Source organism: Manis pentadactyla, chromosome 14, assembly GCF_030020395.1.
Source record: "Manis pentadactyla isolate mManPen7 chromosome 14, mManPen7.hap1, whole genome shotgun sequence".
NCBI lineage: Eukaryota > Metazoa > Chordata > Mammalia > Pholidota > Manidae > Manis > Manis pentadactyla.
Genome location: NC_080032.1, coordinates 22,808,299 through 22,824,400, shown reverse-complemented (window position 1 = coordinate 22,824,400; position 16,102 = coordinate 22,808,299). Strand labels below are relative to the sequence as shown.

Below are 16,102 nucleotides of genomic sequence, written 5' to 3'. Positions count from 1 at the left end.
AAGGTGGAAACAACCCAAATGTTCATCAGTAGATGAATGGATAAACAAAATCTATCCATATGGTAGAATATTACTCAGCCATAAAAAGGAATGAAATCCTGATACATACTACACTGTAGATGAACTTTGAAAACAGTATGCTATGAGAAAGAAGCCAGACGTAAAAGATTGCAAATTATATGATTCCATTTATATGAAATATCCAGAATAGGTAAATCCATAGAGGTAGAAAGTAGATTGATGGTTACCAGGGATTGAGGAAGGGGGAATTGGGAAGGAAGTGCATACTGAGTGTGGGGTTTCCTTTTGAGATGATGAAATGTTTTGGAACTAAATAGTGGTGATGGTTGCACAACATTGTGAAGTCTCTAGATGCCACTGACTTGTTCACTTTAAAATGGTTAATTTTATGTTACATAAATTTCAACTAAATAAAAAGAGAAAAATATTTTTACAGATATAAGCATATATAAATTCCTGTTGTTTATAAGCCACTCAGTCTGTAGCATTTTGTTATAGTGGCCCAACAGACTAAGACACATAATAAGTAGTAATACTGGCTCATGCTCTTTTGGATACTATTATAAATGCAATTGTTTTCTTCATTTCCTTTTTGTATTGCTCATTACTGGTGTATAGAAACACAACGGATTTTTTTGTGTTGCATTTATACCTTAAGGGAAACTTCACTGAACTGGTTTATTAACTTAAACAGTTTTTTTGTGAATTCTTTGGGATTCTCTCTATATAGGATATCATCTGAATATAGTGTTACTTCTTCCTTTCCAACTTGGATGCCTTTTATTTCTTTTTCTTGCCTGATTGCTCTGGCTAGAACTTCCAGTACAATATTGAATAGTAGCAGTGAAAATAGGCATCTTTGTCTTTTTCCTTATCTTCTGGGGGGGGGGGAGTGTTCAGTCTTTCACCACTGAGGCTCAGTCTGTTCTCTCAAGCACTATGCTTCATTGCATCTCCATGTCACCAGATGTGTACTTGTACAAGAATCTTTTCACACCTAAGATAAATTTCACCCCTTAAGATAAATTTCTAGGCCAAAGGATGCATGCATTTTATATTTGTTCATTTTGCCAAACCACATAACATTTACTGAATTAGTTTATTAACCACAAAAGGTTGAACTGTGGTTCCACCTACAAAGTAAGAGTGCATGCACCACCTTTTAAGAGGGCGATGATGAACAAGGGGTGTGGCTGTGTGGGCTTGGCTGAGGTTGGAAAGGGTCCTGGCACTGTGGGAGGGTGCACATGGCCGAAGAGATTGTTTTGAAGAAGAGAAGAAATAAAGTAGTACAGTGAAGCCATTTGATGAGTGTCAAGTAGAAGAAGGACCACAGGGTAGAACTTTAATCAAAGGGGGAAATTACAGGCAGATAGATTTTGGCTCAATATAAGGAAGAAAAGTAACAATTAGAGCAGTGCCAGAACAGAGCGAGCTTTCCTTGTAGTTTCTAATTGGCGATGATGATGATGATGATAATTTTCATTTATCTCATCATCTCTCTTGCCAGTCTCTTCTCCATCTGTATCTCAACATCATTTCCCATCTTAAAAATCAACTCTCCCTCTACCCCACATTCTTCTTCTGTCACCGCTTGATGCCTCTCTTTTTCTTTCTAGCCAGCTCCCTTGAAAGAGTGAGTCACCGCATCCATTTCCGCATCCATTCACTCCTCCGCCCACTCCAGTCTGGCTGCTGCCCCCACCACTTCTCTTGCCAAGTAAATAACAAAATCCAATAGACACAATATAGATTTGATCTTCCTGGAACTCACAGCAGCATTTGACACCAATGACCGTGTATCACATTCTTCTTCTTCTTCCCTTAGCTTCCCAGAATCCTTATTCTCCTGACTTTGTTTGGATCTCTATGGCCCTCCATTCTGAGAATCCTTCGAAGACTTATGTGCTCGCCATCTGAAAGGCGAGTATTCCTCAGAAGGTCTGTTCTAAGTCCTTTTGCCTTCTGATCTACATCTTCTCTTGCTGGTCAGTTGCAGCTACTTCCATGGTTTTAGTTACCATCTATATGCTGGTGATATAAAATCTGTATCTTCAGCTCCAGATTCATATATCCAACTACCCACTAAGCATCTGTATTTGTATGTCCCATAGACATGTTAAACTTAGTACCTTCAGTTCTGAATTCATCTTCTACCCCAAGTGGGCTTTCCCCCCAACATTTCCTATCTCAATGAGTTCTTCCACCACCCATCAGTTGCCCAAGCCAGAGACATGGTGCACTCCTTAAATCCTCCTTTCCCCTCATTTCCCCTCATCCATTCAATTATCAAATCCTGTTGCTTTATCTTCTTGATGTTACTCAAATCCATCTACTTCTCTCCTCTACCACTGTCACTTCCTCAATCCAGGTCACCATCAGATCTCACCTGGATAACCCAGTAGCCTCCTACATGGTCTCTCTCCCTCCACTCGTATTTCTGTCTCCTCCATTTTCTATATCACTTTAGTAAGAGCTTGGACTCTCAATAAGCTGTTAAAAAGAGAGAAAAGAGCAGGGTGGGGGGCAGCCTTCCTGACACTGGAGAGGATCTGAAGTTACATTTTCAAGTCTGATTCTATTCCTCCTGCTAAGTTGGTGATGACTCAGATGCCAGCATTATCACTCCAGGGAATCTGGGGTGTTGCCCTGCATTTCCCACCTTCTCAGGCATGCCCTGCCCAACTTGCCCGGGCAGGCCTCGGGTAGAACCCAACGTGTGACACTAGCCCCTTACGGCTTTTCTACAGCAAACTGGCACTGCTTCCTCCACCATCCTCACCCCCACCCCTGCCCCCCAGCTTGATGTGAGATGCAAGTCTCAGATTTTAAAGCCACCCGGAACTCAGGATATGCACCAAAAGCTGCAGCTGGGGGCTTACTGTGCTGTCAACCACTGCAGAGATGTAGGATCATCCCCACACCCCACTTACCTGATGTAGGAAAAGACCAACACGTGGAAGATCCACTTAATGGTGCCATAACTCATGCTGTAGATCTGGGTGACTCTGTTTGTCTTATACTGGAAAACATCTTTCCAGCTGCAGCAGGCTGACATGGTGAGAGGCTCACTGTCTGCTCAGGGCTGGACCAGGGCTCAAGCCTCGCAGAAGAGCCACAGCAGGCCCACCAGGAAGAGGAAAAATGAAACTTTCTGATCCTTAGCGGGAGCCTTTAAGTTTGAGTTCCTCCAATGACGGCAGAGTGGGGGCGGACCCTGGCAGCTGCCCCAGATGTGGCTGGGAATAAACAAGAGAAGCAAAGTCTTACAGGCTTGGCTGGCAGATGACCCCAGCCCAGCAGACCTCCTCCAGATGCCTGCACAAAGATGGTGTTCAAAAGAAGGGCATTTTTAGAATTCTGCCTTATCCCCTTTTTCCTTTCATTTTTTTCTTTTACTAATTTCAGCTGGGGGAAAGGGGCAGCCCTTCAAATGTCAGAAGATCTAGTGCTTCCAGTGTACCTTAGTATAAAGCTCCTAGATCTTTCCATTGCCTCAAGCTACACACAGAGACTGATAGATTCGTTTCTACAACCTTTATTCATGCCCAAATGTATATGATCACGGTAAATGAAAGTCTCTCCCTTTCCTCCTTGCCCCACTTCCTTACAACATTCTGGTCTGTAGGTGGTGGAGGGAATCAGATTTCTTGCAGGCTGGGGGTATGGAGGATGACTTTATTTCTAGGCTGGATACTTCCCGTGTGACCCTCTAGATCCACTCTCCTCCCAGATCTGTTCCCTGGGAGGTCCACCTGTAACCTAGGCCAGTCAGCCTAAGGCCACTAGAAACAAACTTGCTGTCCAACAAAAGTAGGTGTATTAACCCATTCAATGAGGGAGAACATGTGCCTGAAGTTCAGGGGCATCATCAAAGAAAGGGACAGAATTACCATAGGATTCTGAGGGATGGTGGAGTTTAGATGAAATTTAAAGGAAAGCTGGTTTTGATAAGCCCAAAGCAAAAAGCAGGTTTGCATAAAATAGTCAACTTCAGATCTGGATTGCAAAGTGGACCCAGGGCCCTGTTTGCTTGGAAGCAATAAAAGCTAAGAAAAATGTTGAATGCTGTGTCCAGAAACCCTTTACACGAACCTCTGCCCCTGGGGTGCAAATCAAGGCTGGTAATCTGTAGCAAGGTGACTTAAACCCTCCAGCAAAAGTGGAGTATTTTGTTCTTACTAATACAATTCCAAATAGCAAAGTTTCTAATGGTCTATGATTTTAGAGAATGACATTTCTCAGTAAGAAAGCAGCAGTTACTCAAAAAAGATTAAGTCGGGGGAGGGGAATTTATGATCACTATAGCTACTAAGAAATATTGTTTCTTGTTCCTTTTACAGCTGACTTAACCCATTTCTGCTCTTCCAGCAACTAAGTGGCTAGGCTGAGTTTTGCTTTTTCAGACTGAGCTAAATTTTACTTTTTAACCTGTGTGAGCTGCACCAAGGGCTCCCTTGCCTTCTGGCTCCCAATTACAGAGACTGGAGTGCAAGACAATGGTGAGGTTGAATGTGAATCTTCTGGGCTCTGCTCCTCCGAGTTTCACATAGCAGGGCTTCTGGGCACCATGCCCTCCTTTCCCCTTTGGGCCTAGGGGTGGTAAGGGCTTCGCACTGTTGCCAGACCCAGGTAGCCCACCATCACTTTTGCTTTCACTTAACATGGCTGACACCTTTGTATATGGTACAACCACTAGTCACCCCACGGGAATATGCCCTCATTTCCTTCCAGGACTCTGAAGATACAGAAATCTGCATCTGTGAAAAAAGAACTCCTGTTAGGGCATTAAAATCAGATAGTTAAAGCATAGGCAATGAGGGACTATCTGCCTGGCTTCCAATCTTGGTGTCACATCTTAGCACCTTTGTGACCTTGGGCAGCATTGTTTATACTATTCATTCATTCATTCATTCCTAAGAGCACCAGCCACTGGCAGATATAGCAGTAGACAGGCCAATAACCTGAATGCCCATCAACAGATGAATGGATAAACGTAATGTTGTCCACCCAAATAATGGAATATGATTCAGCTACAAAAAGAAATGAAGTACTATTACATGCTACATCATAGCTGAACCATGAAAACATGATGCCAAGTGAAAGAAGCTAAACACAAAAGACCACCTGTTGTATAATTTCATTTATAGGAAACATTCAGAATAAGCAACTCACTTCAGTATTGGCCTTACCACCACCCAAAGACATATACTTTCTCTCAGGCTTTTATGAACTTATAAAATGATCCCTTAGGCTCTTCCCTCTCTGCTTCCTCAGCCCTCTGTTCTTTATTTCCCAACCATTGTCACTCCAGGGATACTGCACTCAGTAAGCTTACCAATGAATTCCCATTTGCCAGATTTAATGGATATGCTGTATTCCTTATTTTACTTGACCTCTTGGATGCATCCAATACCATCAACTACTCTCTTCCTCTTAGAGCACTTTCTTCCTTTGATTTTCATGACTCCCTTAGGTCCTGTCTTCTCCTGGTTTCTCATTTTTATCTCATAAGTCTTTGTCTTATCTTTCTATGGCTCTCTCTTCCCCTTAAATGTCAGTTCCAGCAAGTTCTGTCCCAGCATTTTTTAATATTTCTATCAGGCAGGATAGGACAGGTTACACTGCAATAACAAATAACTCCCCAAATCTCATGGCTTAAAAACAATGTCAACTTATTTCTCAACTGAATGTACATCATGGCCTACACAGGAGGGTCTGCCTATCATAGTCACTCTGAGACCAAGACTAATGGAACAGCACTATCTTGAACTCCTGAATGAGAAATCTGGCAGAGCTTACAGCACTATTTAAGTGCTCTGACCTGGAAGTGATGCACTCCCTCCTGCTCCTAATTCATTGATCAAAACTGGTTACTTGGCCCCATCTAACCAGTAGGGAGCCAGGAAATGCAACCCCAGCATATATCCCCCGTGTACACAGAAACAGAAAAAGCCGAAATATTTGGTGAACAGCAGTAATGATTTTTGTACCTTCTCCCTGGGAAATTTCATCCTGTTTCATAATGTTCTTTTAAGAATCACCAAAATGCTGGAAGAAAACGGGGTGGGAACAGGGGTATATGTGTTTATTATGTGTTCTATACATGAAATACAACTGAAATAGGACCTACTACATAATTTCTGAATAATGAAAATTTGGGGTCCTTCATTCCTAATTAGGAATTGCAAGATGGTGACAGCAGAGCATTAAATCGAGCTTAGGTCCCTCCTCAGGATGTGTCTCTACGTACCTGCACAGGTCCTATGTTCATGAAGTTGGCCATGTCTGGATGGATACACAAGATGGCCTCTGGGGAGGAAACTGGGGGATTAGTCAGTGCTTGTCAAGACACTTATTTATCACCTTCCTGTGCAGATAATTCTTAAAAAAAATTCCTGATTGATTTTTAAAATCTATATCTCCAGACCAAACCTGCCTTCTGAATTCTACACCTGTACAGTCTATGAACCTTCAGAATTAAATATCCCATAAACACTTCAAATCACATCTTCAGAATGGAACACCTTCCCACAAAATAATTGTGCAAGTAAGGACTAAGAGAGGGGGAGAGTGGAGACACCAGATGTGAACTACTTTTCCTGTAAGGTTGGCTATGAGGGGAGAGAGGTAAGGGTGGGTTTTCAAGGTGAAATAGAGTCGAAGGAAGATGGGGGTGGGGATGGGGGAGGGTTGTTAAGATGGAAATGTTGGAACCATTAAAAAATAGTCCAAGTGGAATGTCAATAATAGTGGTTTCTGTTTCTTTGTGAGGTAGGAAGCCAGATCATGAATGGTGATTGGGGAGCTTGGGGGAATTTTTCTTAGTCAAGGTTGGGTGTGGGTGTTTCTAGTTACAGGTCAGAAAATCAAAAGGAAACACAGAAAATACAGGTTAACATCTCTCTGCAGCAGATAGGAAGCACTGTTGTCTCACAGAACTCAAGTTCAGGGAATGTGGCTCAACCCCAGGAAAACTTATGAAGAGAATCAGAAACTAAAATGTCCTATGCTGAGCTTGCTTTCGATGTGTCTGAAGCTGTGTGCCTCTCTCTGTGCACCCACTGTGTGTCTCTCTCTAAACACTGCCTACCCCCACCATCTCTGCTTCTCTATGGCCGAACAAGGCAGTCATGGTTAGGGTCTAGGGTTCAAGTGAAGGAGCAGATGACTGCCCAATTCAGAATCCCAGGGGAGTGAATCTGATCGATTCAGCTGTTCATCTCTAGTTCAAGCAGCTACGGGTGTGGGCATCCCCCTACCCCCACTCCACACCCTCTTTGTGAGGAGAGAGAGAAAGGAGAGATGGGAGGAAGGAAAGGAGGGAGAAAGGGAGGTGTGGCTCTCAGAGAATGGGGGCTCCTGGGCTGGGGGACTCTGGTTAAACACCCCAGCTCCACTCTCTGAGGAGAGACAACTCTGATTCAGTCTAGGCAGTCTCCCCGGTCCTTAGTGGGACTGAACCTAAGGCAGAGGAACCTAGAGTGCTTCCTCTATTGGCTGCCTTCCTTCCCTGTCCCACCTCCCCACCGCCCTTCCTGGCCTCATCTCCTAAATAAACCACTTTTGCTGGGATCCTTATCTCAGGGTCTGCTTTAGGGAAACTCTATCTATTGCGGCCTCCTGTGCTGTTGTTACAGAGTCAGGAATTTATCTTGAGAGCAATAGGTGGATTTATAAGCAGAGTTGTGGCATGATCTTACTTGTACTTTAGTAAAAATCACTCTGTCTGCACAGTGAAAAGTGGACAGAAGGGGTAAGAGTGGAGGCAGGGGGTCTGCCCCAGGAGAGGGTTTAGTGACACAGTGGGGCTGAGAGCAGATCCCTGAAGGATCCAACATGGAGTCTAAGCAGAGGCATCAGGGAAGGCAAAGAAAACCAGGAGGGAGTGTGTACCCAGATGCTAACCGAAGAGCAGGTTGCGAATAAGCCAGTGGCCACAGGAGGTATTAAGAGCGATTATAAAGCTATATACTTAAAGGGCACCAGAGAAGAAACAGGTAAATTAATGGAACAAGACAGTGTCTAATACTGAACCCAAAGGTAAGTGGGAACTTAGCCTATATTTAAAGCACTTAAAATTAGGGAAGGAAGAAATTACTTAAAATATGATCTCAGAGCAATTGGCTAGCCACTTAGAGGAGGTTGGTAGAGGGAGGGGGATATTCTAACTTTTCTTATTTAGAAAGATGTGTAACTGTTTGAAATGTAATAGAATCATCAAAAGTGAACAAAATCAGCTACACAAGAGGGACATTCAAGTCACTGGTTCTATTTGTGTTGCGGATACTTGGCATTATGGTAGAATATGCAAAGCTGACTGGGTGTCCTTTGAAATAACAATGCCTTCCTCTCACCTGGCTTGTGTTTGGTTCTTCCTCACACTTAAAACTCCGTGTTGGTGTCACTACTAGCATGGATTTGCAGTGATGATACGGTGATAGGAGCCTTTTACTCTCCCTCAGGAGTGCAGTGTTTCAGCCAGGATTCACTGTGGTTTCTTTCTCGGGAACTGGAGCTACTGAAAAAGCACATTAAAATGATGGTTTTTTTCCTCTGTGTTTCTCCATGGCAATTTCTCATGAATGTGCCTGTCTAACCCTCTCTTCCTTCTTTCTCATCACCTATTTCAGGGTTCTAAGCTGGTCAAGAATTTACTGCTTTGGGATGGATGTCACAGAGTTACGAGAAATTCCAGTGCCATGGTATCAAAAATATTTTTGAGTTACACTAAACCAGTGCTGTCTAATGCAGTGGCCACTAGCCTCATGTGGCTATTTAAGTTTAAATTAATAAAATTAAATGAAATTTAAAATTCAGTTCTTCAGTTGCGTTTGCCATATTTCAAGTTCTCAATAGCCACATTGGCTAATGCTATATTGGACAGTGAAGATACAGAACATTTCCACCATTGTAGAAGGGTCAGCTGGACAGCACTGCTGACTAAATCTGTGAGACAGAGGTTACAGGTAAGTGAGGAAGGTGAGGGTAGGCCCAGCCAGAGGGCAGCATTCTATGTATGAAATAGGAGGCAGATTGGCCTGATGACAGAGAAAGAGAAGGCAGAGGGGTAGGAGGTCTGATGAGAGTGAGGAAGATTCAAAACAGTTGCTATGGTGAACAAAAAAAGAGAGCCAAGAGGAAAAACAGGAATCCTAGGCTGGTGTTGAGAATTAAAGACTATGGGTTTGTTATGCAACAGTCTACATGACTGAGATTATGATAAGGGCCTGGGACCTTCCCACCTACAGGATCCACCTCCTACCTCCACACCCAGAGACCCACCAGGTCTTGCCAAGTGGTTCACACAGTTTTAGGATTTGTAAGCATTCGTATCTGCTGTGCTTATTGTGGTCTTTTACATTTGTTCTTGAAAGTGTATGTAAAGTTCCATCTCTGCCCCTCCGGCCCCCTAAGTCACCCTTCCCTGGGGCTTGTATCCTTTGCCAGGCCCACAACACAGGGCAGGAAGCTTCTCTTTGGCCCTTAACTGGGAATGACAAGGTTCATTCAATTTATTCTTGGTATAATAATTGCTCTATCCTCCCTATGGATGTTGGATTTCTTTTAATCCCAGGCTCTCCCCTCTACAACACTCCTTCCAAGCCCAGTACACATGCTCTCCTTGGGAACTTCTCAAATCTATTTCCTAGTCAAGACAGCTGGCCAAGTCAGATAACTGGGGTCTTCTGAAATCCTAAACACAGAGGCTGGGGGTGGGTGGGAAAAACTGGTATTCTCCTTTTAATGGCAGGTGGTAGGGTAGTATCTGAGGTTTCTAGAGGACTAGGGACCTGTTGTTTTCCCCATCAGTTTTAGCAGGACAGATATGAAAACAGAATAGAAGGAAATTTGTGTTGATCCAAGACTGAACTTTTGTTGTGAGTTGAGAATTATGTTACTTAGGAAGCTTTTGTCTGAAAATAACAGAATGCCTGACTCAAATTGGCTTAAATATGAAAGACATTATCTCATTTATAGGATATCCAGAGGGAAGACAAACTTTGAAGGGGGTTGATTTCATGACTTGAAAACATCAAGGATGTTTTTTCTGTCTCTGCAATGCCACCCTCGTTGGGTTCATCCTCAGAAAGAAAGATCATCAGTTATTTTGTCTCTTTCATGGGAAAATCTTCCCCAGAGCCTTCCTGTCCCCACCTCACCCTATCCTCTAGTGCTAGAAGTGAGTTACATTCCTGTTCCTCCCACAGGAATCAACGGATGGAATTGATGTTGGGGAGTCATCCACAATGTCTACTATTCAGGCACTGGAAAGAAAGTGGCTAAAATGAGGACCAGGGAAACTTCTCTGGATAGGGAAGGAAATAGAGGAAGGAGGGTCCTGAGAGGGAGAGAGTAAAAGGGTCAAGGAATCCTGGAGTTCAAAGAACTACTAAGCCTGTAACAACTGAAAGAACAAGGATACACAACCTGTGGTCAGAGGAATGTAAGAGTTTAGAGGAAGATTAGTTCCAGGAAAAATTGAGGTCCAGGACATGGTCAAGGGATATGGTGGCTCAAGTAGAGTGGAGGTGAAGATCCCTGGGATGAGGGGTGATAGGAGGCAAGGGGCCATGAGGTTGGCTGGGTCTTGGATCACTCTCATAGTCATTAAAGTCATAGTGTGATGGCAGGAGCTGGGGTAGGGAGGAAGGATGAGCCAGATGACAACGTCTTCTAAGAATAAGAGTTGAATGATTGATTGACTAATTAGTAGACATAGCATGGAGAAGGCATAGAAGGTGGCACAGCTAGGTGCCATGAAACTAGGAATTTATTTAAGGTGGAGGACCATTGATCTGGAAATACAGTTGGGGAGCATGGAGGACACCAGGAGAGTAGAAAGGTCAGCATTCTCGGGGGAAGGCTTCAGTGAAATTGTTTAATGTTTTGAGGGACCAAGTTTGTTTTTGTTTGTTTTACCTACCAGTATATATCCATATGTGTTTGACAGCTTCTCCTTTTTAGCCCCCAAACTGAATACATAACCCTTGGAAGGGGACCTATCTTCCTTTTGTTAGTGAGTCACCGTATCTCATTAAAGCAGAGATAAAAACCATTAGTTTAATTCCAACAGGACATTCTGCTACAGATAATAGAGGGGGAAAGAGAATAGGGTTTATGTTGAATGGATGGAAATGTAGGGCATGAAACAGAAAAGAGAAACAGGGAGACAGGGAGGAGCTGAGAGTGGGGCTGTGGCAAGAAGGCACACCAGCTTCTCAGGTCCCTGGATAATCCTGAATACAGAATTCCTCCCTGGTTCTTGACTCTAAGAAGCCTGATCCAATTACTATTTCTCTTGTTTATTTTTTTTTCCCATGAAATCCCATCTCCCAAATTGTATTCAGAGCATGTGCATAATAAGTCTCTGTGTGTGACTAAAAAGAAAAATCTCTGTCTCTATAGTCACACCACTTCTGACACCAAATGTGTGGGTTTGCTACACCAACCAGTTCTCCAGCTCTCTGGGTGCCGACTGGGTGTCCTACAATCCAATTCTGACATTAACTGCCCAGAGTTAGAGCAGACCCCACAAGCTAAACGCTCAGTCCCACAAGACTGCTCCCCTCTTCAGACACTGATCACAAGCAGCGGTCCCCAGGTGACTGACTTGGCACAAATTGAGAGTTCCTACAACTTCTTCCTTAGGTTTGATAATTTGCTATAATGGCTCACAGAACTCAGGGAAACTCACTTATTGGCTTATTTTAAAGGATATAATAAATGATACAGACAAACAGCCAGATGAAGAGGGACATCTGGGTGGAAGGGTTCTGAGCACAGGAGCTTCTGTCTCCATGAAATTGAGGTGGATGTGTTTCCAACCTGGCAGCTCTCCAAACTAGGTAGTTTAGGGATTTTTATGGAGGCTTCATTATGTAGGCATGACTAACCTAATTTCTAGACCCTCTTCTCCCCAGAGGATGGGGGTGGGGCTGAAAGTTCCAAGCTTCTACTCAAGACTTGGTCTTTCTGGTGAACATCCCCCATCCTGAAGCTATCCAGGAGCTCACCAAGAGTCGCCTCACTAGAACAAATGATGCTCCTATCACCCAGGAGATTCCAAGGGATTTTAGGAGCTCTGTGTCAGGAACCAGGGTCAAAGAACACATATTAGAACAAAAGACACTTCTAGCACCCCTATCACTCAGGCAATTACAAGGGTTTTAGGAGATCTGTGTCAGGAACTGGGGGCAGAGACCAAGTATCTGTTTCTTATTGTGTCACAGTCACATGATGTGACTGAATATTTATTCCTCACAATCAAACAAACTTTACTAAAATACAGCCTTGTTCTCTTGGCCCCATCAAGCTGACAGCATCTTCATGTCAAAGATGTTGACTTGCTATACTTACTGTGGTGAACATTTAGTAATGTATATAATTGTCAGGTCACTATGTTGTGTACCTGAAACCAACATAATACTGTATATCAACTATATTTCAATTTTTAAAAATTTGTTGATTTGCTTCAGCCTATTTTGTTGAGCCAGTGACATGGCATTCATCAGGGCTCTCTCAATACAGCTCAAGAGCTCCATGACAAAGGAGAAGCCAATGGAATGGGTAGGAACTGGGATCAGGTTGCCAGGCTGAGGCGAGAAGCATGGAGAGGTGACATGGCATAGAGCGAGAATAGCAAACAAGAAGAGCAGGCCAGGCCAGGAGGCTGAGCTCAGGGTTTCTGGAAGCCCCAGGAAGGAGTAGGGAGAGCACCTAATTCTGTTTAACTGCTGAAAGAGAGGGGATGGGGGTGGAGTCCATTATTTGAAGATCTCTATACTTCTTGCTGCCCATTTCATTGCTCTTATCAAAACTCACTATCCTTTTATCCAGTCAAACCTAATTTCCCTTGGCTTTCTCTCTTGCTTTTTTCCACACCCACACCCATTTCCCTTATGCCTGGTACAGTCTCCCACTTAGCATCTGCCTGCCCTGTGCCTCGCCTTCCTTTACAACTCCACCTACCACTTAGTTTCTCTGATTAAATGAAAGTTAAATAATTATACTCCTTTCTCCAAAGCACAGCTCTTAAATCCCAAATATCCCTAGGGTTGCCATACCTGATGAAAAGTCTCTGACTGACTATCTCTGAGGGCCTTAAGTGACATTACTCATTAGAAGCACTATGCCCTGTACATAATAATATTCATCAAACTGCAGCTATTAATTATTAATGATATGTTATTAATAACAGTAGCAATAAGCTCTTGGAAGACAAGTAAGTGGTTACTCTATGCCCAGATGAACAGATTTGTTTGTTGTTTGTTTTTTTCCACACCTAACATTTCCTTGCAGCTCAGCCTGAAATATCAACCTAACCATACCTGATTGGACCAAGAGAAAGAATAGATAGATAGATAGACAGATAGACAGAAAGAGAGAGACTGAGACACAGAGAAAGACACACAGAAACAGAGAGAAACAGAGAAGAAAGATCAAACAACAAAAATAATTAAAACAATTTTTTTTCCTTCTCTGATAATTGTGGTTCTATCTGGGTTTGGGGAAAATACTTGTCTAGATCAGTGGTTCACAACAGGGGTGATTGTACCCCTGGGGACATTTGATGAAGTCTGGAGACATTTTAAGTTGTCATGATTGAGGGAGTATGACTGGCATCTAATGGCCAGGGATCCTTAATGGCCAAACATCCTATGATACACAGATCAAGCTCCCAACCCCCATCCAAAATGTCAATAGTGTCAAGCTGAGAAACCCCAATCTATACAATGTTGGCATCTAAGTTGTAAATTCAACTGTAAATGTGAAACTAAGGGCCACAGTGCGAGGTACATAGTAGGTGCTCAATGAATGTTTGATAACCACATGAATGAATGAACAAATGGTTAATCAATGATCATTCATCAAGTGATCAGTGATCAAATAACAATGAATGATTGTATCTTTCATGTGTAATTTGGCTGACTGCCTGTGTCAGAGTGGCTGTTCATTAAGTGGTTACTGATTTGGTCCCATAAATGGCCAAGAGCCACCTGTGCAGCACCTGGGCATAGGTCCTCCTGGCTGGAGCACAGGATGGGGTTTGGGGTTCTGATCAATTGCTGTGGGAAACCCCAGAATGGAGGAGCAGAGAGCGTTTCTCCACATTGTCATTTGTTGTCTCCTCTCCTTCCCCTCTTCTGTCAGACTCTCCACAGGGAAGGTGTTAAAGGGCAGAACTGAGTGAGAGCCTATGGCTTCAGCACTTCAGGAAAGGATAGGAAAAATGAGTCCTGAACGAGGTCATTGTGAATATGCTTGAGGATCAAGAGCCCCTTAGAACTGAGAAGGTGGGGGGCGGGGGCGGGGGCAGGCTCTGCTTCATCACCGCACTCTCTAATTCATTTGCTCAGCAAACATCCACTGAGTGCCGGGCCCTCTTTGGGGATATGTGCGTTAATGAAAGAGACCAACATCACTGCCCTCCTGGAGCTTGTATTCTAAAGAAACAGGGTTTACAATAGATAAGCCAAACATATAGTAAGTGGGAGGGCCATGTGCCCTATGGACAAAAGTCAAGCAGAGAAGAAAGATAAAATGTGTTTGGGGTTGAACTCAGGGGTTAAATTGAGGTGAAATTCACACAACATAAAATTAACCATTTTAAAGTGAAAAATTCAGTGGCCTTTAGTTCATTCACAATGTTGTGCTACCAGCGCCTAATGTTCTAGTTCCAGAACACTTCCCTCACCCCAAAAGGAAGCCCCATGCCTATTAGCAGTCACTCCACATTCCCTCCTCCTCCAGCCCTTGGCAACGCTCAATCTGCTTTCTGTCTCTATGGAATTACTAGCCTATGGTAACCACCAATTTTCTTTCTGTCTTTGAGCTAGAACAGGGACATGGGATAAGCATCATGAATAATTTTTCCTGCTGTGATGAAAAGTGTCAATATATAAATAGTAAGAACAGGAGGGACTCCATCTTAAGACTAAGATTCCATTTTTAAAACCAGGGAGTTACGAGGTAAGATTCCTAACATACTTTAAGGTAGTTGGCTGGCAACTGACCCTATCTTAATGCAGTGCAAGCAATTCTAAATGGTGTGTTCCCACTGCTTGAGGGTAACCACTGTCTTGGTGAAGAACAGGATCAATAAATCCCTTGTGTTAAGTTTATCTTGCAGAATATCTAGAGGACTGACTATGGTGACATGCTGTCTCTCACTGGAGACAGACATCGTGAGACCACAGGTCAAGCCTATGCCCCCCTGGCCCTTTGCTCCATTCTTGAAATCCTTAAAAGACACAAATCCTAAGCCTTTGAGAGAACCTCCTCTGTGAGGTTGCCCACACTCTCCTTTCTTTAAGTGTGTACTTTGCCTTAAATAAAGCCTTCTTGCTGCTCAACTTACTGCATTTTTTCTCTCCACTCTTCCAAGACTCTTGGGAGGTTAATAAGAGACCCCTTTTCCTTTTGGTAAGCATCTTTGTTACTTCATTATTTCACTCAATTTTCTAGACTTAAGCACAAGTCTTCTGTCTCTCTGTTTTCCATTTTGTAAATAATAGCTGTCCTCACGTGGTTTTGATTTGCATTTCACAAATGCCAATTATTAGGTAGTGAGCATTTTTTCATGTGCTCACTGACCATTGTATGTATACCTTCTTGGAGAAATTTCTAAGTCCTTTGCCCACTTTTTAATTGGGTTGCTTGTCTATTTTTTATCGAAATGTGAGAGTGGAGGTTGAACTTCTACATACGTGGTAAGAATAGGTCTCCCTGGGAAGATGGCTTTTAAGTGAAAATCTTCAGAGGGTGAGGGAGTGAGCCACCAACATGTCTGAAAATAGCATCACAAGAAGAGGGAACCGCAAGTGCAAAGGAGGTCATTTTCATTTGTCTATAACTGTTTCCCTGTCTGCAAATGGGGAAGAATAAGACCATCAAGACAATATCATATAGAATGTTAGCAAATTGTCAACACCTGGGCTCACCCACAAACTTGTGCAGATACTCAACTTCTCAAAGTGTCTATTACTTCATCTGTGAAATGGGGGCAATAATCATTATCTACCTCACAGTGGTCTCACAAGAATTAAATGAAATAATATACCCAGCCAGGGCCTGACAC

General features: G+C 43.1%; 2 protein-coding genes across 7 annotated transcripts in view; one reads left to right on the top strand and one right to left on the bottom strand.

Moving 5' to 3' along the window:
• Positions 1-4,489, bottom strand: part of P2RX7 (purinergic receptor P2X 7) — a 30,080-nt gene extending 25,591 nt beyond the window's left edge. Inside the window, exon 1 of one of the 2 annotated variants that reach the window (XM_036929286.2) lies at positions 2,955-4,489. In XM_036929286.2, coding sequence (XP_036785181.2) covers positions 2,955-3,079 — 125 coding nt within the window. In that variant the 5' untranslated portion in view covers positions 3,080-4,489. The remainder of the gene's footprint in view (positions 1-2,954) is intronic. The other variant, XM_036929288.2, reaches the window with a different exon arrangement.
• The window catches only part of IFT81 (intraflagellar transport 81), a 192,928-nt gene that overhangs the window by 55,546 nt on the left and 121,280 nt on the right, over positions 1-16,102 (top strand). The gene's annotated exons all lie outside the window — the stretch shown is intronic.